Source organism: Herpailurus yagouaroundi, unplaced genomic scaffold, assembly GCF_014898765.1.
Source record: "Herpailurus yagouaroundi ecotype Mexico unplaced genomic scaffold, PumYag 191, whole genome shotgun sequence".
Lineage (NCBI taxonomy): Eukaryota > Metazoa > Chordata > Mammalia > Carnivora > Felidae > Herpailurus > Herpailurus yagouaroundi.
This window is the reverse complement of record NW_024412422.1, coordinates 3,537,454-3,562,006: the sequence shown is the minus strand read 5'-3', so window position 1 is coordinate 3,562,006 and position 24,553 is coordinate 3,537,454. Positions and strand designations below refer to the sequence as shown.

General features: G+C 47.9%; 2 protein-coding genes across 2 annotated transcripts in view; both read right to left on the bottom strand.

Moving 5' to 3' along the window:
- Positions 1-397: 397 nt before the first annotated feature.
- On the bottom strand, positions 398-18,193 carry LOC121010212 (2'-5'-oligoadenylate synthase-like protein). The gene is made up of 6 exons (XM_040443676.1): positions 17,974-18,193; positions 14,142-14,424; positions 12,809-12,978; positions 5,737-5,984; positions 2,457-2,604; positions 398-1,423 (listed from the first exon to the last, which is right to left on the bottom strand). The coding sequence occupies exons 1-6, from the start codon at positions 18,169-18,171 to the stop codon at positions 923-925; spliced, it is 1,548 nt and encodes a 515-aa protein (XP_040299610.1). The 5' UTR covers positions 18,172-18,193; the 3' UTR covers positions 398-922.
- A 3,772-nt stretch (positions 18,194-21,965) lies between these two features.
- LOC121010211 (2'-5'-oligoadenylate synthase-like protein 2) overlaps positions 21,966-24,553 on the bottom strand; it is a 15,064-nt gene continuing 12,476 nt past the window's right edge. Inside the window, exons 5-6 of the mRNA XM_040443675.1 lie at positions 24,107-24,248; positions 21,966-22,631 (exon numbers count right to left, since the gene is read on the bottom strand). Coding sequence (XP_040299609.1) covers positions 22,116-22,631; positions 24,107-24,248 — 658 coding nt within the window. The 3' untranslated portion in view covers positions 21,966-22,115. The remainder of the gene's footprint in view (positions 22,632-24,106; positions 24,249-24,553) is intronic.

The following is a 24,553-nucleotide window of genomic DNA, read 5'->3' as shown; positions in this document are numbered from 1 at the left end:
GGTAAATTGCCCAGAGGCTGCTGAGAACCAATTATAAAGTACATTTTATATTCTATAGTAAGGGAGTAGTTCATCAGAAACCAGGGCAAAGGGGAGGAGTAAAAAGGAAACTTTTTACTGGTTGATGGGAGGAAACCTGATCACATGATATCCTCTGATGATAAAGATACTGTTCTTTTCCTCAAGTCCTTGGACCATTATGTACTGTTTGTGTGTGTGCATCAGGAGTTGAAGGGATCGTTTTACACTTCATCGTCCTCGCTGTCCTGGGCTTTGTCTCTGTCTGTCTCAGTTTCCCTGCAGTCCTCGCCTCCCGGAGTTAGGAGGCTCCAGTGAGTAAGCAAGAACCACCAGGACGGCATCAGTACCCGTAGAAAGAGATGACGACCACCCAAAGGAGAATAAACAAAGGTTATTTATTTCCAACTTGCTATTGCAAGGGAGTCAGCCAGCATCCCTCGTAAACTGGCAGAGATTCCAAGACAGGGAAAACTTTATAGTGGAAAAAAAGGGAAGGCTTCAGGTATACGCTGATTGAAGCTGTTGGCATGGGGAAGCAGTAGGCAGCTAATTAGAAGCAGGGCCTCCTCTGTGATTGGTTAGGGAGCCTATCTGGATTTTTCTGGTTGGTTCTAAGTTGGAAGTGAGGTCGAATTAGGGAAGCTGGCCCTGATCAACCAAGTCCTGATGATTTGGGGGTGCTTGCTACAGAGGTGATAGTTTGGCTTCCTGGCCTAGGGGACTGCAGAGGCTGTGGGTCAGAATTCTATTGGCGTGTATGGTCTGGCCATTGTCCATCGTATAGCAAGTGTCCCACATCCCTCCTGGCGGAGCTACGCTCACTATTTACAAAGCTGGTGAAGACATGGGACCTCCCCCAGGCGAGAGCTGGAGGAAGTGGTTGATAATGCTGAGTCCCGGATTAGTTGGGCAGAAAAGGAAACTTTCCAGCTCTCTTCTCGGAGAGGATGAGGGTATCACTATCCCGGATACCATAGCTCCACAAAGACACCCAATCCTGCAGGACTTGGCCTTGGAACTCCAGCTGCTGCTGACTTGTGGGCAGCCCCTGCTTGTCTTCAATCTGCTGCTTCAGGCCCAGGATGAAGCTTTTGGGGTCAATGGCGTAGGCGTGGCTCCCGCCATTGGGATGATTCACAAAGACCTGGATCTCGGGGGAGATGGTCTCCACCAGACAGATGCGGATGTTGGAGAAGACTCCGTAATAGGCCAAGGAGCACCGGCTATTGAGGGGCTGTCGCTTGCCACCAGGCTCCTGGAAGGACAGATGCTGTAGGCCTACGCAGCCCCGGCTCTGCCAGATCTTCTCTTTAACCTTCTTTATGGGTTCATAAGGGTTCACCCTGAGGATCAGATCTGAGTAACCCCACTGTTCCACGGTCACTTGGATGTCTCGTGCCCGCTGGAAGGGAGAGAAGAGGGAGAGGGGTTAATTCCACCCTCCTCTGACATGCAAAATTTCCCTTTACCCCTCCTCGTGTTTCCAACAGCAGTAAACATTTGGGTTGTGCCAACCACCTTCCAGGCCCTGGGCTGGGCACCTGTCACACTCTTCTGAATGCATTTTATTGTCACAGCAGCCCTACGACCTTGGTTCCTATTATCCCATTCTACAGAAGAGGAAATTGTGGTCGAGCGTGGTTAAATAACTTACTGACCATCACAAAGGTGGTGAGGAGCACCGTGGGTATTTGACCCAAGGTCGGTCAGATTTCAAAGTCTGTTCTGAACCACCATCAGCGGCCACGCTCGAGGGTCTGGGAGTCCCTGGTGGCTGAAGAACACCACCTGGAAGGTGCTGGGGAGGGTTGGACACCAGCTGATCTTTTCAAGAAGGAACATAAGCCCGGAATCCCCAAGTCTTCTGATTTTACTAGATAAAAGTCTTTGCACAACGGTTTTTAGATTCAGGAAAAACCCAGAGGCATATACTTTTCAGTCTATCTGTGGGCCTCAGTTGGCTGGTGGGCCCCCCAAAGACCTGGGTGCAAATTCTGGCTCTGCTGCCCCTTTGCAGTGTGATCTTGGTTAATTAACTGAACCTGCCTGAGCCTCAGTTTCTTCATCCCTTGAGGGTAGGGGTTAAGTCTTATTTCTGCACTACTGTTGTTCCATTGTCCCTCCCCACAGCAACCCCAAATGCTGGCACAAGAGAGCTGTTGAACTGACTCGCCTGGGCTCAGCTCATGCAAAGAATGCTCGCGAGCATGACTGATTCTCCAGGGGGGGTGTGGGAAAGAGAAAGACAAGGAGAACACGAGTTTGTAAGAAAGGCTGAGGCTCAGAGGGTTGAAAAAATGTCCCCGAGTTCACAGACCTGGTGGGTGCCCCAGCCAGGCTTCCAACTTCCTGACTCCATCGACACAGAAGTATATGCTACGCAGTTACCCGCTTCCAAGCTTCAAGCCCTTGACAACCCCGAGAGGAGCCATTACCTTCACGGTCCAGCTGGGGACTGGATTCTCCTTGTCGTCATAGCAACAGTTCTGTTTCAGGCACTGGGAGGCCCTCTGGGCGACGATGTCCCATCTGTACCCTTCTGCCACATTGTGGGTGGGGTCAGCTGGATCCAGGATGACAGGCCTGCAACACAGGGAGAGGGTTCCCAGACTCTCTCCCGTCTGGAGGCCAGCAAGCCAGAAAGAATCCTGCTCAAGCGATCATCTGTTCCAACCACTGAGCACGTGCTGTGTCTGGAGCCCTGGGCGGGCTGTCAGGCTGAGAGGACCCAAGAACATTGGTGGAGAAGAAGCGAGTGGGGATGATTATATTTCCAGGAGTTCCTTTTGGAGAGGTGCGTGCAAGGTGTTTGGGGGGGGGGGGTGTGGAGTGTTGAGATGCCCCAAGGGCATGGGTAGCGATAACAGGTACCCGCTTAGGCAGGTGGGCAGAGCTTTTGTTTTGCTGAGGTTCCATAGGTAAGTTGAAGGCTAGGGCTGCTGAAGTGCTTTGGATGATAGAAACACCACCACCACCACCAACTACTGATATTTATTGAGGCGCTGGGCCACACCCTGTGTGAATTCACCTATTTTAATCCTTCTAACAATTCTGAAAGGCAGCGACTATTGTTGTTGCTGTTGTTGCTGTTGTCCCCATTTCACAGAGGAGGGAACTGAGGCACAGACTTCTTTCTGTGAGTTCTCGCAGCCAGCAAATGGGTGTTCTCACCCATGGGCTCTGCCTCAGTAGAGCAGGGGTTAGGCTGCCACCAAACGTCTCTCTTCTGTATAAATGGTGAATGAATTTTTAAAGAATATTGGCTTGAAGGAGGTCTAATCGCTTCCTTAAGTGGTGTGGGGTGGCCATATGTGTTGGATGCCAAGCCCATGATTAAGACCTGGCCCTTATCCTCCAGGAGCTTTGGGCATAGGAGGGAGCTGTGACTTTATCCGTGACAGAATGCAACATCCCTGCATCCCTGAAATAATCCTGCCTGAAAAAGGGGGAGGTGCCAGGCTGTCCTAGAGGGTGAGATCACCTGACCCAAAGTGACCCACCAGGTGACCTGACACATAGCGCCTGTGCCCAATGGGTAGACTAGTTCCCTCTGGGGACTGGACCAGGGATGATGCAGGTTCCTCATCAAACGGAAGTAAGAGAGGAACAGGGCAGGTGTGGGGAGAGCAGCAGAGGTCATGGGAAGAAAGAGGGCCTGGGGACCACGAGAGAGACAGAGAAAGAGGGTGTCTGCAGGTTTGCCTTGGGTCCCAGTGGCTTTCTAACCTCACATTCCTGGGCATCCTTATAATAAAAATTCCCTTCTCATCAGGAGATTGGGGTTTTCTTCCTTGTAAAGAAATAAAAAGACCCAATACTCATATAAGGGAACAATAAATATTGCTTGCAGCTACCTAGAGCTAAGGTAAAGACTTGTTTCAGCTGGGCGTCCCCAGAAGTAGGTGCCAAGAGCAGGATCTGAGTGCTAGGGGTTTATTTGGAAGGATATGTGGGGAAGCACCACATGTGGGGAAGGATATGTGGGCCACCGGCGGTCAGTTCCACTGCAGGGCCTCTGGGAAACAGTGTAGCACACGTGATCCAGACAGAGTCCTCCCATCTGAGACGGGAGGGAGCTGGGGTATTTATCCCCCAGCTTCCACCAGTCATTAGGGGAGGCTGAAAACCCTCAGGCAAAGGGACCCAAGTGCTGACGCTTCAGGTTGAGCCAGCCTTCACTGAAATGGTTGATGGCCCAGGGCTTGGGGGCGGGCGCTGGTGCTTTTCCTAGAGCTACATGTGCTCCAACGGCGTGAGCTACAATAATGAACATTTCCCCGGCATCTACCATAGGCTGCACCCCGTAGGCCCTTTAGACTCTGACCCTTACAACAGCCTGCACGGTGGGTGCCAGTTTCTCCTGTTTTCCAGATGAGGAGCTGAGGCTCACAGAGGTGAGACAAAAAGGCAGGACTGAGATGACACCTGGCTCTCCGTGATTCTTTCCATTTTTCCATGCTGTCACTAAAACGCACCGAAATGGGCTTTTGGAAGCCAGAGAGGAAAGCAGGGTGAGGTTCCTTGAGGGACAGGGAAACGCCCCTCAACCCCTCCGGGCCCCTGCGAGTTTGAAAGGTGGCCAACTTTTTTTTTTTTTTTTTAGTTTGGATACCATTAATTTATTATAAAAGAGAGACATGAAAATTATTTACACGATGAAAGATTTTGCAACTTCACTGGAACAGGCAGCTTCACTTCACGCCATTTCAATAATGATTTGTTTCAGTCTACATACTTTCCGTCTCTAAATAAGAGATAATCCATCTCTAAATAAGAGATGCCACCATCTCTAAATAAGAGATAATCCTTGACGAGGCACCTGGGTGGCTCAGTGGGTTGAGCATCCCACTTCGGCTCAGGTCATGATCTCACGGTTCATGAGTTCAAGCCCCACATCCGGCTCTGTGCAGACAGCTCAGAGCCTGGAGCCAGCTTCGGATTCTGTGTCTCCCTCCCTCTCTGCCCCTCTCTCGTTCATGCTCTGTCTCTCTCTCGCTCTCTCCAAAATAAATGAACATTAAAAAAATTTTTTAGGGGCGCCTGGGTGGCTCAGTTGGTTAAGCATCCGACTTCGCTCAGGTCATGATCTCACAGTTCGTGAGTTCGAGCCCCACGTCGGGCTCTGTGCTGACAGCTCGGAGCCTGGAGCCTGCTTCAGGTTCTGTGTCTCCCTCTCTCTGCCCCTCACCCGCTCACACTCTCTCTCTGTCTCTCAAACATAAATAAACATTAAAAAATTTTTTTTAATTTTTTTTTTTTTTTAAAGAAAGAATCCTTGTCATCTAGAACTACTTTGGTGCCTCCATATTCTGGAAGAATAACTTTATCTCCACCTTTCACATTGACTGGTTGAATCTCTCCATCCTTTCCTTTAGATCCCCATCCACCGGCCACCACTGTTGCTTGCAATCCTTCTCCTTGAGATTTTTCTGGAAGCACAATGCCTCCGTGGATTACAATTTCGGCGGGACCCCTTTCAACTAAAACTCGGTTCAAGAGGGGAAGAAACTTTCTAAACGCCTGTTCTGCCATCACTCCGGCCGTCCCAGTTGGTACTCCGAAAGACGGCCACCTGGAGGTGTGCCCCGAGTCACTGTGACATTCCGGTTCAGTTTTACTACTTGGTAAAGCCCAGCCAATCAGTGTGACACCACTTTTGCCTCCCTTCTCTCTCCGGTCTCCGTGGGATGTGGTGAGCAAGCAGGGGCCCAGTACCTGTCTCTTTTGAACTGTTTTCTGACAAAGCCCTTGATGAGTGGGTTCTGGAATGTGTAGTACTTGGTCCAGTAGATGCAGAGGAACTCATACTCCTGGAGCAGCTCCATCACAGTGGCAAAGCCCTCGTCCAGCCTGAAGCTCTCGTCCTCCTGGGCACCTACTTCCCAGGCATAGATAGTCAGCAGCTCAAGGGCATAGACAGGGGGCAGCGCCGCCCTTGGGCACTTGGCTTTCACGTACTGTAGAAAGAGACCCGGGAGAGAGAGACCCCAAGATTGTGTGTCAGGATCCGCTCTGGACGGACCACAAACTGGAAAACCCAACTTCCTGTGTCAGCTCTGCCACCTACCGGCTGTGTGATCCTGGCCAGTCACTTTCCCTTTCGGGCCCTGCATGATTTTCCCGGTTTTAGACTTAAGGGGCTCGCTCAGTTGGCCCAGTGGGTTTCAAAGTATGCTTTTTTTTTAAGGTTTCATTTAAAGAATTTTTAAAATATTTATTTTCAAAGACAGAGACAGAGCAGGGGGAGGGGCAGAGAGAGAGAGAGAGAAAGAGAAAGACACACACACACACACACACACACACACACACACAGAATCCCAAGTAGGCTTTGTGCTGTCAGCCCTGAGCCTGATGTGGGGCTCGCGAACCCTGAGATCATGACCTGAGACTAAATCAAGTCACTTTAACGAACTGAGCCACCCAGGCACCCTTTAGAAGATTTTATTTTTAAGCAATCTCTACACCCTACACGTGGGGCTTGAACCCACAACCCTGAGATCAAGAGTTGCATCCCTCAAACTAGGTTTGACATAACCCCTGGTGTGGACTTACAGAGAGATGTCCCACGGAGTGAGGGGTGGGACTCTGCTGCTAGATCCCAGCCTAAGCAGCTACATTTCTATCTCTCTTAGTGTACTGGGCTTCTGAAAGTTTTCCTTCAAAGAAAAGTCTTCTTAGCTGATAGAAAAAAAAAAAAAAAAAAAGGGAGGGGTGGGAGGTACCTATAGAATTTGTCAATAGCTGAGATTCTGTGGGGAACACAGAATGCTCTAGCAGGCATCTCTTTCTTCTCCACTGTATAGTGGCGATGCTGGTTGGAGGATGGGATTAGCATCCCCCTCAACTCCAGGGTGGGTCCTGACTGGACAGGGTCATCAGCATAAACCTATTCCCCTTGCTGAGTGATTGGTTCAAGAGAAGCTTGTGATGTGAGCTGGCAATGCGAGTGAAGCCCAGGGGGGCTGAAAGGACAGAAATCTTCTCCCATGTGTGGATGTGAGGGCAGAAATAGCTGTGGCCATTTTGCCATCCTGAGGTTAAATCAGCCTGAAATCTGAGTTGGGAGAGAGAGACAGAGACAGAGACAGAAAGAGAGAACTTGAGGCAATTCTAGAGAAAACAGACCTGGAGACACCCCCCCCCCCCCGCAACAGTGCCTGAAACCCCATCCCCACTGTTACAGGTTTTCACACATGAGCTGATAATTCTCCTTGGTGTTTAAGTCAGTCTGAGTTGGTTTTTCTCTTACTTGCAAAAGAAAGCATCTTAACTTAAGCATCTTAAAGAAAAGCATCTTTTCTTAAAAAGAAAGCACACCAGTCACTTCTTGTCTAAACAGTTTTTCTAGTATTCAGTTAGAAAATGAAAATTTCTGTCAAACATCCAGCTATTTGGTTCGTGGATGTGAAATTGACATCTTGCCCTGTGGCCACTAACACCCCATAGTCAAAGGGGGAAAAAAAACCCTACTTCGACCTTGAAACAAACAAAAACAGGTCATCTAAAGGATAACAACTTTATTCCCAACTTTTAGAAGCATTTTTTCATTGAATTAAAATTTATTTACAAATTAATGAATTTGTTTTCATAACATTTTTTGAATTCACACTTAAAACTCAAGACTAATGTAATTTTGTTAAGAATTCAAACTCATAGCAATACAATTTATTTTCTCCAGTATTAGGGAGATTTTACTAGTGGGATTCTTTTTTTAAAAGCTTATTTATTTATTTATTTTGAGAGAGAGAGAGCTGGGGAGGGGCAGAGAAAGAGGGAGAGGGAGAATCCCAAGCAGGCTCCACATTGACAGAGCAGAGCTGGACGTGGGGCTCAAGCCCATGGACCGAGAGATCATGGCCTGAGCTGGAGTCTGATGCTTAATCACCTGATCCATCCAGGTGCCCCTACTAGTGGGATTCTTAAAATTTAGATGACAAATATAATGCAGAATGCCTGTAACCGTAAGATGTAAGCCTTAGGGAACACGAGCCCCTTCATTCTCTTAGGAGCTTCAACAGACTATTTAATGGTACAAAGAAAAACAACAAAACAAAACAAAAGAAAAAAACCCAGAAGAAAACATCTGTGTTCCCTTCCAGAGCTGATCTTCAGAGATACTTTGCTTTCTCCGTGTTCAGAATGTTTCTGACTCTTGCAATGGCGCCGTCTGAGATATGTCATGACCTTTCTAGATATGATAAATGGTGAGAAAATTGCCATTTTTCCATGACCAGACAAACTCTAAACCTAGTCTTGATAATTGTTGTTTCTTTAAACACCTATTATATTTTCCACTGGCTTAAGCCTTTTCTTCTGCAGTCTGATTCCCTGGCAAACTAGCCTGCAAGTTCTCATTTAATAAGTGACTTTTGTCTGTTAGTTTCTTTCTGCAGCAGGAGGTCTGTCTCACTGAGACTGTCCAGGAGGATTCATTTCCCAAACGACCTGAACTGTGTTGCCTGAGAAATGTACCCCATGGGCTTTGACATTTGGACACGCCCCTCTTCCAGCTCCCAGGGTGGACCTGGTGTGGCAACAGCTTTACCCTTGCTGATGTTTCTTTCCACCTTCCCCAATCCGACTGTTTGTACGTCTGATCCTAATTAAGTCTGGTTCTTGGCCAAATCCGATTCTGGTTCGTGTTCTTACTTATTTGCACGGGGCCGTTTATGTCCCTTTTGGTGACAATGACCTGTGCATCTAGTTTTATGGTTTGACCATTTGGTCTCTGTGGGGAGACAGATGATAGGATTTTATTCTCTGCTGGGTGGCAGTTGATGGGACTTTGCTTGTATTTTGCGTCTTTCTCTGTTTCTCTTTTGGTCTGTTATTTTTTCTTGAGGATTCTGGTATCTCCCAGGAGGCTCACTGTTGTTGTCTTATGGGTTTTTAAATTACTCAAAAAGTTGTCTGCATGTGTGAATGTGTGTGCATGTGTGTGCACATGTATACGTGACTCGTGGAAAACAGCCCTATGAGATGAGGAGCTGACTGATGGCTGGATTTCACCCTGTGTTTATTTTTGACCATAATTAAAGTAGTAAAACCAAAAGTGGTAGTTCTTTTTGTTTTTGTATGTAAAAGAAGAAAACATTTTACAAAAGAATGATCTGATTACAATATAATCTATTGGTAGGTAGATTTCTTTCTTCCCACTCAGAGATTGGAAATTTATGGAGCATAATTGGGAATAAATTCATATTCCCAAAAGGGGACTGAGGCAGAAGTTCACCAGATTCTTTTATTCCAGAAGCGGATGACTTCATAAAAGCAGATTGCTTAACCAAAGATCAACAAAATGAGAATTAATTACCCAGATTAATGTTCTATTTTTGATGGATATGTGACAAAAAAAAAAAAAGACCCATTCTTTCTTCTTAATCTAATTTCTATCCTCAATCTATGGCTATACTTGGGCAAGCTAAGTTTAAACGTTCTTTAAATGACATATTATTCCAACACCTCAGGATAAAAAATGCCTATAAAAATTCCTACCATCGATCATAATCTAACAAATCCTCAGAAAAACAAAGATAATGATGCTGTAAAAGCATAGCATATATAAATTGGCCCTGTTTACAAAACTATTCAGAATGATGGTTAAACATTTACAGAGTGATTTTATTAACTTCTTTTTCATGAATACGTAGCATTTACATAAGTTCAATACAAATTTATCCTTCTTCCTACGAGGATAGGTTTCAATAAGGCAATGTGTCAATTAACCGATAACCAATAATAAATCAAGTTTATAAATAAAATTGTTTTCACGCAAGAAATCTCATGTCATTAGGTGTGAAAATTCCACTATTAAGAATCAAAGACAGGGGTGCCTGGGTGGCTCAGGTAGTTGAGAGCCCAACTCTGATTTTGGCTCAGGTCATGATCCCAGGGTCATGGGATCGAGCCTCACATCAGGCTCTGTGCTGGGCATAGAGCCTGCTTAAGATTCTCTCTCTCTCTCTCTCTCTCTCTCTCTCAGCCCCTTTCCCCAGCTCTCTCTCTCTCACACAAATAAATAAAATTAAATTAAAATTAAGAAAAAGAATCAAGGACAGGGGCACCTGGGTGGCTTGGTCAGTTAAGTGTTTGACTCTTGATTTTCAGCTCAGGTCATGATCTCATGGTGGTGAGATCCAGCCTACGTTGGGCTCTGTGCTGGGCATGCAGCCTGCTTAAGATGCTCTCTCTCTCCCCCCTCTCTCTCTGCCCCCTCTCCCTCAAAAGAATCAAGGACAAAATAAAACAGACCAGAAAGACAGGTAATGTATAATTCCATTTAAATGAGGGACCCAGAGAATAGGCCAATTCATAGAGATAGAAAGTCGAATGGTGGTTGCCAATGCCTGGGGAGGAGGAGGATGGGGAGTTACTGTTTACTGGGTGCAGAGTTTCTGCCTATGAGGATGACAATGATCTGGGAACAGACAGTGGTGAGGTTTACACAGCATTGTCAATGTAATTAATGCTGCTGAACTGTATACTTAAAATGGCAAAAAAAAACCCAAAACAAAACAAAACAAAAAAAAAACAAAAAAAACCCCAAATGAACAAAAAACCTTGTGTGAAAAGCACAACTAAAACACTGGGAAAAGTCCCATCTTGTTCCCAGAACTGTACTGAATTAAATACTTCCAAATATAAGAAACAAACATCATTTTGTCCGTAAAAGAAAAACAAAAACAACAACAACAAAAAAGCAAGAATAACCCCCTCCTCTTCACACATGGAAATGATGCTTATAAAATCCCTTCCAGAAACTGATCTGATACTGTTGTAAGGCTGATAGAAGGCCAGCATTATATAGATGCCAAAAATAACACTTTGGGGACAGGCTACGAGCATGAACACACTTAGACGTCTCTAAGATCGGTGATAACCTTACAGTCAATTTGAAAGATGAACCCCCCCGAGGAGCTAAGTTGCGTGCTCCCTGGTTTCCGACCCCCTAGTTGATGGACTGAAAAGAAGAATGAAATACTTCTGAGCCATGAAAACACATGACAACTCCTGGGACTTTACAAAGCCTCCAAACAAACAAACAAACAAACAAACAAACAAACAAACTTCAATCTTTTAACCACAATGAGACTCTAGTTGTGTTTACCAAATGGCATGAGCTCTTTATGTCCTTCTATATTGACCAACACATCTTGCAACACTCAGCTAAACAAAATTAGTTGAACCAAAGATATCATCAAATCAGTAACACTGAACCAAAAACTGTTTTAAGAAACCACACGTGATCAAATCCCTGTTTTAAGGGAGAAGGCTTGAACAAAAACAGAAGGGAGGATTGTAGAAGTAACGCTGATATGTTGTCCCGTGGATATTACAAAAAAAATGTGTATATCATATGCAGGAAGAAAACATTCAGCGCTCGAGCAAACAGACAAAGCAAGCAAATGAATCATTCTTTTGGGTTCAAATTCTTCAAGTCCACAAAACCTTGCATTGTTTCCTGTAAGTAATTGACTCACCAACAAAACCAATTTTATTCTTGGCTTTGGCGATGCTGGTGTCTGAAGATACATCACAACCTTGGTTGACATGATAATCGTGTAAGAAAATGGCTATTTTTCCACAAGTAACTGAAAGCTTACTAACCTTGCAAAGATTTTAAGTTCTTAATGTTTATTTATTTTTGAGACACACACACACACACACACACACACACACACACACAGTGTGAGCGGGCGAGAGACAGAGAGAGAGAGGGAGATACAGAATCTGAAACAGGTTCCAGGCTCTGAGCTGTCATTACAGAGCCCAACCCGGGCCTCGAACCCACGAACTGTGAGATCATGTCCTGAGCCAAACTTGGATGCTCAACCAACTGAGCCACCCAGGAGCCCCTTGATTTTTAAAAAAAATACTTTTTTCTTAAAAAAAAAAAACTTTCTTTTTAAAAATGAACAAATCTTTCTAAAAATATGACTTTCTGACCATTTATTTATTTATTAAAATTTTTTTCCTTACCATTTTTTTTAAATAAGAAGGCGGCTCCCCCCCCACCCTGCCCTTTTTCATTTTTGAGTTTGTTTCTGAATTTTCCTTTTGTAATTTTATTTATTTTTTTTTTTTTTAATTTTTTTTAACGTTTATTTATTTTTGAGACAGGGAGAGACAGAGCATGAATGGGGGGAGGCTCAGAGAGAGAGGGAGACACAGAATCGGAAGCAGGCTCCAGGCTCTGAGCTGTCAGCACAGAGCCCGACGCGGGGCTTGAACTCGTGAACCACGAGATCATGACCTGAGCCAAAGTCGGACACTTAACCGACTGAGCCACCCAGGCGCCCCTCCTTTTGTAATTTTAGACGACTTGTTCATTTGGATATTTTGGAATATCCTTGGTGCCTTGCAAACTATCACGTGTGAAATCTGAAAAGTAGCTATTAGTGGATATATTTAGTCAATAGTGGTTGTGATAGGAACCCGACCATTTGTGGGGGGAAATTGGTGTGGGTGCAATTAAACAAAACTTTCCTCTGGTTAGTCCTTAACCAGCTGAGATTAACTAATGTCCACAGAACTCAGTGAAGTTGACGTTAGCAAACATAGACCATAACTGGGGTGTTACAAACATTTGTTTACTGAAATACTGTGTGTTCCTTATTTTCCTCCTTCCTTCTCTGTTCCTCTTTCTCCTCCTCCTCCTTTCCCACCTTTCTCCACTGTTTCACTTTACAGTTTAAAAGATTAGCAGTTTCTTCCCCCTCCCCCAGTTTCCTGGAATGACAAATCAGCCCCGCCCGGGCGGGCGGGGGGCCGCTCTGCGGGGCCGCTCGTACCAGTGTTTTACCAGCCGCAGGAGGCTTTTCAGCTTGGTTGGCCGATGTTTCACAAAGTTCCTCTGCAGCTCGCTGAAGGATGGGGAGAAGTTTCCAGGGTAACCGTGGGCCTCAATCAGACTCACATAGACCTCAGGAGGTGGCTGAGAGTTGGAAACAGAAGGCCCTGAGTGGGAGGAAGCAGAGGTAGAGAGTGGGGATTTAGGAAGCCCCAGGTTGATAAGAGGTCTATGGAGCTAGCCTGCTCATGTATTGGAGTGTCTCTCCAGGGAAACCTGAGACCTCACAGTCTAAGGGAATCAAGGTTTGCCTTGCTTGATTGTACTTCTGGAGAACCAAAAGTGGGCTTTCCACTCCTCGGGTCTCAGAAGACTGTGGTCTTCTCTCCACGTCCCAATACCCCAGGTTTCCTTAATGTCTGCTTTGGATTCCTTTCTCGGGGGTTTATTCCAAACTCCTGACCCCAGAAGCAGAGAACCAGTTCCAGATAAGAAAGCTGGGCTCCTCAAGACTGTGCTGCTGAACACTGTGCTTTCGTGGCATGCATCACTAATGCATCTGGGCACTCTCTTTCTTGCTCACGTAGGATCCCACTTCTGACACCTTCTCTACAAAGCAACTCCTGGCAACCACTCTAGTTAACAGGAGCTGGCACAAGAGGAAACATGATCATCTGAGGTTGTAGCTGATACTGTTTACTTCAAACATCGAGGACTCTTTGCCTGAGGACAAACCAGAAGTGCTGGGGAGTTAATGGTCCTGGGAAGCAGCCGTCAGCCAAGGGTGACTGCGAAGTTGGGGAATAAACGCCAACATCCCACTTGGGATTCAGTTGAGGGGTACTGTACATGGTGACTTAGAGTTCTCCAGGAGCACAAAGCCCTGTGGTTCATAATGGTGACCTTACGATGCTTCTTTCCTCCCCTGTCCCTCTCCCATACTTCCCTATCAGCATCTCCTGGGACTGCTTGTCCTCAAACCCTTGTCTCAGGGTCTGCTTCTGGAAAAGCACAAACACTACACCTGTGATAAATGCTACAGAAGCACCCCAGATTATGCTTCTAACACATTCCCCTCTGTGGGTCTCGTCTCCTCTTGCAATCATATATTTATCCACATGATTATTTAGTAAGCGTTTCCCGAGTTGGGTGACACAGTGGCCCAAGTTGGGCCAGTCCTGGGCCCTGTGGTCGCTGAGCCCCCAGCTCAGAACATGGGTTGAATGGATGAATGCAGGTGTCTGCATGTGGTCATGAACGGGAGGTGAGGGAACTCGGGTCTCCCGGGGAGGGCAAGTGTGTGAATCAGATCGGCTTCCCCTCCCCTTACCCAGGGCCCTGTAGGCAGGCACGACGGTGACAGTGACGAGCTCTGCGGTCTTCCTGGTCGGGATGGTAAAGACGAGGGCGTCGGGGACTCCTTGGACTATTTCCACGTTCTCAAGCCCAAGGGCCAGTAGGTCCCGGCAACACCACAGCTTTTTCCACATCAGACTCAGAACGGCTTGGTGGTACCTGGCCTCCTCCCGGAAGCTGTGGAAACAGCTCAGGAACACCACCAGTTCCACCTCCGAGGTTCTCCTGAGCACCGTGCCGTTCCCAAAGGAGCCTACCTGCGGAACACAGAGCCCCGTCACCCTGAGCCACTGCCCCTGCCAGGCAGTCCCTGAGGCTCCTTATAGGAATTACCCCACGTAACGTCCACCGCAGCCCAGAGGTACGGGTGGGGGTACCACCGTCCCCCTCTTTCCAGGTGAGAAAACTGAACTTTCAAGAGACTAACTCACTCACCCAGGGTCACACAGTGCACAGAAGGGTCTGGGTCTGAACCCAGGCAGCCGGACCCCAGAGCCCACACTTCTTATTAATGACAACGCATTGCTTCTGAGACGGGGTATTCTCAACCTGTGGAGTGACGCCTCCTCCAAGAAACCTAGTGGCGCCTTCTGTACAGCGCATTCTGAGCCTTCTGGGTGTCTGAGTAATTTCATGACAGTCAAAAGCGGGGCGCAGGATTGCCTGGTGGATAAGAACCGCAGGGCAGCCTGCGGGATGGGGCAGCCTGACTTTGACCCCGATTCTTGCCCTTGTTTCTCAGCTGTGTGATCATCGTGAACCCTCATTTCTCATCTGTGAAGTGAGAAGAGTAATGGCACTTGAGTCACTGGGAGGAGTGGATGATACATAAGGCATGGCAAGGGCTTACCACGTGCCCGGAATGCAGGAGGTCAGCAATATATTTCTCACGCTCTTCTTCGTCTAGTGGACTGAGATCATCCCTCCTCTGCCTGGGATTCTGTTTCCCCATCTGGATGGAAGGGGCCTGAGCTGGACAAGTTGGAAGTGGTCTATTCGATGTTCTGAGAGTCTAGACCTGCTCTCCCGCCCCTCCTGCCTCTGTTATACAAAGCCCCACAACTCTCCAGCCTCAGGTTGGGCGGTAGATTTGCTAGTGATGCCCCAGACCTCAAGTTGGCTACCGCTTCGGGGGGGTGGAGTCACCAAGGGTTGATTCTAATCCAGCTGTCACGGGGTGAACACTCACTATATCACTGAAGGCCCTTTGCACATACAGTATCTTTTAATCCTAACACCCGCTGATTGAGGTGGGTACAGGTATGATTGTCCCCAGTGCACAGATAAGAAAATTGAGGCAGTGAGGATTAATCGACTTGCCTTGGACTCCGAGCCGGGAGTCATAGTCAGTCAGATAAAGGGGCAGAAGACAAGGGTGGTTCTTCTCCCTTTCTTTCCTGTGACCCAAGTCTCTGAGGCAGGCCCTGGTTCTGAGGAGAAGACTGCCATCTTTTCTTCCCTGCCCTTTTGCATTCTCTTCCTTCACTGAGACCCAGCATTTCTGCCCCATTTGGCAGGGCTGGGGATGGAACCCTGTGTGTGAATGAAGGGCTCATCCCCCTGAAAGCTATGGGCTTCCTGCCATTTTCAGTGGTAAGACCCAGGCAGAGAAGAAAGAATATTCTAGAATAATCTTCATGACTTGCTTCAGCCCGAATCTGTTTAAACCCAACTCGTTCAAGGACAAGCCCAGTAAATCAGGTTTTTGGGAGTTGGGGGGGGGGGGCAGGAAGAGGGTTTAGAATCTGAATAAAGCAATATTTCTCATTGACCATTGCTTTTGGGCTATCTCTTTTATTTTGTGGTTTCAGAGAGAAGGCAAGGGCTACAGTCTTCAGGCAGAGTTTGAGGGCTGGGTAAATACCACTTCCTGCCATCAAAACTCATCCTCTTTGTAGCATCCTATAGTCTCCGGACCTGCCCCATTTCATCTACTCCATTCTCTGGATTGTTAGGGGTGGGGTAGGCTGGGAGGCTCTGCCTGACTCAGAGCAAGAATTTATAACAACGCTTTTGTTTTTGAGCATGTACCAGGTGCTAATTTTTTTTTTTTAAGGTTTGTTTATTTTTGAGAGACAGGGCATGAGTGGGGGAGGGGCAGAGAGAGGGGGAGACAGAATCCGAAGCAGGCTCCAGGCTCTGAGCTGTCAGCACGGAACCCAACGCGGGGCTCGAACCCATGAACCGTAAGATCATGACCTGAGCTGAAGTCGGATGCTTAACCGACTGAGCCACCCAGGCGCCCCCCAGGTGCTAATCTTTTAGCTTTTAGCTTTTGCTGGACAAGGAGGAAATGGTGATGAGGAGACAGAAGCTTGAGAGAGAAGAGGAGTTAAGATCACGCAGCTGGTAAAGAAAACATGCCAAGAGTCAAACCCTTGTCTGTGGAAATCATACGGCCTCAGGCTCTAGGCGCTAGGGGTGGGTGTAAGGAAGGGCTAGGGACCTGAGATTTCTAAATCCTTCCCTGAGGTGGCTGCCCCTGGAGACAGAACTAGAGCACTGGGCTGGAAGTCAGGTGCCCTAATTCTAGTCTTGCTTTTGCCACTAGCTCTCTGTGTGAACTTGGGACATCTATCACCCTCTCTGTGCTTCAGTTTCCTTCATTTTTAAACAAAGGTGTGGCTGAGACGGTCTGATTCTCCAGGGCCTTTCTCGCTTTGACCTTCTTGAATTTTGACTCTAGCCAGATCAAGAAGCAGCTGAAGGAAGGGCTTGGGGGGACATCTCAGTGAGGGCAGCCTGGAGCCCCGGCTGTGGAATCAGATAGATCCTGGTTCAAATCCCGGCCCCACCACTAGCTGTGTGACCTTGGGTAAGTCACCTCGCCTCTCTGAGCTTCCGTTAAAGAAAACTTCTTTTTTTTTTTTTAAGGTTATTTTCTTTCTTTTGAAGGCTTCATTTAATTTTTTTTTTTTAATTTACATCCAAATTAGTTAGCATATAGTGCAACAATGATTTCAGGAGTAGATTCCTTAGTGCCCTTTACCCATTTAGCCCATCCCCCCTCCCCCAACCCCCCCCCCCATAACCCTCAGTCTGTTCTCCATATTTATGAGTCTTTTCTGTTTTGTCCCCCTCACTGGTTTTACATTATTTTTGTTTCCCTTCCCTTATGTTCATCTAAGAAAACTTTTTTCATCTAAAACTTAAAACGTAGAAGAATAGAAAGAGAACACAACGAGCACTCATAGATCCAGCCAGTGAGATTCAACAGGTTTACACTTCTCGCCACATTTGCATCATCAAAAACACTTTAAAGCAGATTACAGATACTTTTTCCTTGAATACTTTAGGGAGCACATTTCCTCCCATAACCGCCAAACTGTTAACACCTAATAAAGTCAACAATGGCTGCCTTAGATTACCTAATATCCAGGCTGTATTAAAATGTCCTTAATTGTCCCCACACTGTTATTTTCCAGATGGTCTACTTCACACCTGGATCCAATCAGAGACCTCGCATTGCATTTGGTCACTAGGAACCTTAAGGCCTTCATTGTGCTCATCTGTAAAATGGGCAAAGGACAGTGCATACCTCACAGGGTGCATGGATTAGAGACAGGGTATGTTAAAAGTTTGGGCTAGTGAACTACAATCACTAGTTTCCTTATCAGGCTTGTTCGGCTCAAGGCAGACAGTACGTACGTACTACAAGGTGCACGCAGCTAGCTGGGGTGTCCTGACATGTCAGCAGCATGGGCTGAGGATAACGAGGCAAGACGTCCCCAAGCATCCTCTGACACGAGGACCCTCATGCTGCCTTTGCCGGGCCCTGGCCTGTGGATGGGAGGGACCAATCTCACCTTGACCACCTTCAGCACCCGCGCTTCCTGGTCCAGCCCATGCTCCCCCTCAAAGTGCTCTTCCCGCAGGAATTTTTGCACCGTCCGCACGGCCTCCAGGACCTCTTCTTTCCAGTCCCGGCTGGGCTGCAGCCACTGAGTCACGAAGGAGTCCAGCCGGGAGGCAGGGGTGTCATAGAGCTCTGGGGTCAGCGCCATCTCTGAATGAGGAGAGTACCACTGGGGCACAGATTTATAGCCACGCACCTACCCAGCTCCCTGCACACACCCACTTCTTTAAGGGGGCTCCCCCTCGGCTGACTGCCAGCGTCCTGTGGGATAAAGGGACCAGAGAGGAGACGGAACCAGGGGTGTCTGGGCTGACCTGGGTTCCTCTTCTTGGAGACCCCTGGCCGCGGCGAGGACACTGAGGGACAGCGAGCCAAGCTGGGAGATCTGGGGCCACCTTAAAATGCTTGGCTTCCAGTCCACCTTTTTGCTGTTGGTTTCGATTCTCAGCTTTTAGAGTTTCTAGAGTTTCCCTTTCATGACGTTTGGAAACTGAAATTGGCTTGGGTTTGGCCCCAGAGGAGGCAACTCTCCCAGTAGGTCAGAGTGGGATGGCATCCATCGGCCCGGCCAACCCCTCTTGTCACACAAAAATGAGGCTCAGAAAGACAAGGGACTTGCTCATGGTCGGTTGGTGGTCGGTCAGGGTGAGCCAGGGGAACCCCAGAGTCCGGCAGAATAGACTGCCCGCCACACTCTTAACTTCTGTGACCCTCGCATAATTCATCTGTAAAAAATAATGCTAACCCACCCCCTAGGAGGTTGTGCAGATGAAGCACTGAGCATTGAGCACAGAAAGCACCTGGTAAATGCAAATATTATGATTCAGTCACTAAACACCTATTGAATGCCTGCTAGGTGCCAGATGCTGTGTTAAAAAGACAATGAGATGTAGTTCCTGTCCCAGGGGCTCCCAGAGCAGTAGGGGAGCTGGACAAGAGACTCTGAGAGTCCAGTGTGAGCCTTAAAGGACCGGGGACGTGGCCAGAAGGGAGAGGGCGTTCCAAGAACAAAGTAAAAGTCCGAACGATCCCGGTGTGTGCCAGGGACTCAGCTGTCAACTATGTGTTGGCACAGAAGGTAAAGGGGGGGAGAGGAGAGGGATGGGCCTGGACAGTTGGGCAGGAGTCGAATCTTGGCCATTCATTCGTTTATTCAACAAATATTGATTAGCTACTACGTGCCAGGCAGGTGCTGGGGATACAGCAGTGAAGAGACAAAAATCCCTGCCTGCAGAGGGCTTGCGCTCTGATGGTGGGGACAGAGAATAAACAGGATAACTATGTCAAATTTTATAGTAAATAAGATGGTGAGAAATGCTAAGGAGAAAAACAGAGCAAAGCAAGAGGGTAAGAGGTACCCGGTGTGTGTGCGTGTATGACTGTTTAGATGTTCAATCTTAAATGACGTGGTTGGAAAGGCCTGAAAAGGAGATATTTGAGCAAAGACACGAAGGAGGCGAAGAGTGAGCCACATATATGCTAGAGGGAAGAGGCTCATTCGTGGCAGAAGGAGCAGCGGGTGCAAAGGTCCTGTGGTATCAATGTGCTTGGTGGGTTTGAGGAATAACAGCATGACTGGAAGGGAATAACCAAAGGGGGAGAGTGGGAGGGGATGAGGTTTAAGTGGCAAAGGGTGGGGAGTAAATGCTATGGGATCTTCAAGACCACTGGGCCTGACTTTTACTCTGAATGAAATGGGGAGCCACTGGAGAGTTTCAAGCAGAGGAGTGACATGGTCTGACTTTTTTTTTTTTAAGTTTATTTATTCTGAGAGAGGCAGAGACAGTGCGAATGGGGTTGGGACACAGAGAGAGGGAGAGAGAATCCCAAGCAGGTTCCGTGCTGTGGTCACAGAGTCGGATGCGGGGCTCCAACTCACGAAACCTCGAGATTCTGACCTGAGCTGAAGTCGGACGCTTAACTGTCTGAGCTGCCCAGGCGCCCCTCTCCTGTGTTATTTAAATGTGAATCCTAGACATGACATCATTTCCCTGCATATATTTTGAATATAAACAAGTCTTGCTAATGGATAGAATATGATGTGAGACAAAGACTGGACTCAAGGACCACTTGGAAGCTTTGGGTTTAACAACCGGAAGGATGGAATTATCCTTAACTGAGTCAGGAAAGACTGGGAAGGGCATGTTGTGGAATGCCTCTAACCCTCAGGATTCTCACCTGTAAAACGGGAGAGAATGTGTTAATCCTACTCCTCCATCTAACTTCCGGGGTTAGCTGGGATAGGGATTCAATGACATCATGGTGGTAGAGACTCTTGGTGTCAATGCCATGTCAACGCATGGAACTATGAATTTAGTGAGGAACAGAGAAAAAGAATTTTACTGAGCTGCAGAAGCAGATCTTAGTCAAGGCTTTGGGGCACACCTGATCCGCTGTGATCTGCTTAATTTAGACTGATGAAAGGTTGGGGGGGATTTGATTTTTTTTTTAATGTTTGTTTATTTTTGAGACAGAGAGAGACAGAGTGCGAGTGGGGGAGGGGCAGAGAGAGAGGGAGACACAGCATCTGAAACAGGCTCCAGGCTCTGAGCTGTCAGCGCAGAGCCCGACGCGGGGCTCGAACCCACAAACTGTGAGATCATGACCTGAGCCGAAGTCGGACGCTCAACTGACTGAGCCACCCAGGCGCCCGATTTTTTTAAAAGGGCAGGTCTAACAGCCCCCCCCCCCGCAGTGTCTCTCCCTGGGGCTGTGTAAGGACTTTGGATTCTCTCTTGCTATGCGTGGCTCCAGTGCTCCATTGTCTGTGTTGAGGGGTGTCTTTTTACTCACCTGTAGACTTGAGCTGAGCCTGATCTGTTCCGGTTGCATTTCTGCTTAGATGTTCACCCTTATTTAACTATACTGGGAACTGGTCCCACCCACCAGGACTCAAAATCTGATAGGCGAAGTAAAGCCAATAGATGGATTCTATGCTGGGTCAGCTGATTCCTTTGGGTGGTTAGGTTTGGACAGATGAGTGAAGCTATTGGGTACGAGCATGGAATGGTCTACGACTCCAGCACCGGGCTTGTATGGGGGAGAATGGGCAATCTCAAAGAATGAGACGCAGCTGGGGGACGGGTGGGGGAGCATTCCAAACCATGTGGTCTCCAAAACAGAACTGGCTTGAGACCGTCAGGAAGATAATAGGGAAGAATTCAAAGTCATTCTTTGGTTCGTTTGTTCAGCAAGTACGTGCTGAACATGTACATCAGGCCAGCAGCATTCTAGACTATGGGGACACAGGAATAAGGCTCTTGTCAAGTCTCTTTAAAAATTTTTTTTTTCAACGTTTATTTATTTTTGGGACAGAGAGAGACAGAGCACGAACGGGGGAGGGGCAGAGAGAGAGGGAGACACAGAATCGGAAAGAGGCTCCAGGCTCCGAGCCATCAGCCCAGAGCCCGATGCGGGGCTCGAACTCACGGACCGTGAGATCGTGACCTGGCTGAAGTCGGACGCTTAACCGACTGCGCCACCCAGGCGCCCCAACTTGTCAAGTCTCTTTAAATCAGGGAGACTTATGATCCCCACATGGGAACACAATGAGGGTCCCAAGTGCTTTCACGGAAGGTCTGACCTGGGTGTAGGGGCAGAAAATGACTTGGAAGGCTTGTTGAGACACAGATGGCTGAGTCCCACCACCAAGAACTGACTCGGGTGAATCCGACATGGTTGTTGAGAAATCTCATTTCTAAGATGTTCCCAGGGGATATGCCAATTCTGCTGGTCTGGGGTCCATACTTGGAGATTGACTTAGAGATGTGCATGTTGAAAGACGAAAGCATGGGGAAAGGAATAGTTGATTCACAGTCATGGAGGTATGATCCGACATTCAGTGCTCTGGAGATGCAAGGGTTTGGGCACATCTGGTGTGTTTTGAGAGTGGTGAGGTGAGATTAAGAGGCAAGCAAGGGCTAAATTGTCAAGGACCTTGAATGCCAAGCAAAAGAACTTGAACTTTATTACATAGGTACTAGGGCCATTGGAGGACTTCACGCAGGGGGAGGGTCTATTCATATTTATGCTTCAGAAAATCACAGTGGCCTGGGTAGAAGGGGGTGGGTGGGGGAAGAGGGCCATAGAAGTCTATATCATGTACAACCCGACCGTGGGCACTGCTAGGGGCCTGTGGCTTTTCCTAATGAGCATGATGGTGTCACAGTCTTTGATCTGCAGGTCTGAGAGGCTGCAGTGATTCCTCAGTTTCTGATTCTGGAACTTTAGTATCTGATCCTCCACGTAAGGTCCCTCGGCCTCCTCAATCTTCTCTTTCAAGGCATAGATAGAGTCGTCAGGGTGGATGGCATAAGGCTTGCTCTGACCGCTAGAGTTCTTCACGAAGACCTGGATCTCGGGAGGGAAGGTCTCCAGCACCCGGATGCTAACCTTAGAGAAGATCCCGTAATGGGCTAACGTCCGCTGGCTACTGAGCAGCTGCCGTTCCCCTCCCGGCTCCTGGAAGGAGAGACGCTGTTGTCCTCTGAGGCCAAACGTCCTCTTGATCTCCGTTTTCATCTTCCAGATGGGACGGTAGGGGTCCACCGACAATATCCAGGCCTCCTCTCCTGTCTTTTTCACCATCACCTGGACCTCTCTTGCTGGCTGGAAGGGACGGAGGAGCAGACAAGGATATGTGATGGTCGTGGCTGTTGCCTCCAAATCCTCCTTCTTGTCTACCGATGATATGATGTATCGCCTACCCAGACACTTGGAGTAGAAAAAGGGGCTATCGATGATTATCACAGCCAACGGGTATAAACGAGGACTGTCCCAGGCAAAACAGAACATTCGGTCGCCCTAGGCTTACAGGACCACTGGGTCACCCTCTGTCCTGTGACTCACCCTGATCAGAGTAACAAGTGGCAACCGTTCTCCAAAGAGCCACTCCTCCTGTGTGGCGTTATTCAGAGTCCCCACCTGTCACACGGGGATAACATTTGCGCCTACCCCACAGGTGCATCATAGGGTTGTTCTAGGTTAAATAACCTAACAGATGTCAGGCACTGGGCCATATGTTCAAGGATATTCACTGTGATGGCAAAAGTCTGGGAGCAGCCTAAAGAATCTTTCAGTAGGGGGGGGTAGTGGTCATAAAAACTACGGTACTTTCATTCACTGCATCATGCATGACACAGCTGTTAATCCAGGGTGACCCGATGTTCCTGTTGGTCTAGGGCAGTCCAGGTGTATGTGCCTTGTCCTGGCATAATTAGCCTCACCCCATCTCCTGCTCAAAAATATCCTGGCTTGGACTTTATGTTATATGGTTACGCAGATCTGCCTTTGAGGCCAGCCTCAGAATTTTCCGAGGGATGTGACATGTGGGAGGGGCAACAAGATTTCTCTGGGAGTGGCAGGTTGGGGAGATTAGCTCTCAGATGAGCTAATAGTCCGGGGCTTTGAAGCCTGGATTCCTAGGTAGTGTTCAGACCCAAGACTGCTATGATGGTGCAGGAAAAGCTGTGCCCAGGGGCCTTCACCACTGGTATGGTTGTCTGTGGTCAAATCCTGTGTTCCTCACTGACTGTCTTGGTTGCGTCTATTAAGTCTCTTTCTCTTTCTTTTTTTTACATTTTTTTCTTTTTTATGAACGTTAAAAATTTTTTTAAACATATTAACTTATTTGGAGAGAGATAGAGACAGTGAGTGGGGGAGGGACAGAGAGAGGGAGAGAGAGAGAATCCCTAGCAGGCTCTGCATTGTCAGCACGGAGCCCGATGTGGGGCTTGAACTCATGAACGGTGACATCGTGACTTGAGCTGAAACCAAGAGTTGGACGCTTAACCGGCTAAGCCACCCGGGTGCCCTGAACCCTCTCTCTCTCTCTCTCTCTCTTTTAAATGCTTATTTGTTTTTGAGAGACAGACAGAGACAGAGTGCAAGCAGGGGAGGGGCAGACAGAGACACAGAATCAGAAGCAGGCTCCAGGCTCTGCGCTGACAGCTCAGAGGGGCTCAAACTCATGAACCGCAAGATCATGACCTGAGCCACCCAGGTGCCCCTTGAGGGGATTCTTGGGGGAGTTGACATGCGGTCATCATTGAAGCATGACTGGGGGCTGGGGACAGTGACTGTACCTGTACATGCCAGCCCTGGCTGGGGTCTTCATGCCTACAGCAGGCCTGCCTCAGGCAGTGAGCAGCCTCTTTGGCCACCAGGTCCCATCTCTTTTCCTTTCCCAGGTTGTTGGTAGGGTCAGCTGGGTCCAGGATCACTGGCCTGGGAGAGAGAAAGGGAGTGGATCTCCATCACACTTAGGACCCTGGCCTCTGTCACTCCAGTCTATGGGATCGTACATGCTTGTGTGAAGGGAAGCCTTCCTGCAAGCTCAAGTTCTCGGTTCGTGATTGGATTAGGTTACAAATTGTAACCCCATCAGAGTGAGCCTCGGGGATTCTGCTTAGAATCCTAGGACAAAGGTGTACTCCCTCTTGCAGTGGAAGGGAGGAGTTCAGATGAGAAGACTAGAAAAGAGGGAAGTCATGAAGAGATGAGCCTGAATTCCAAGGTAAACCCCCCCCCCC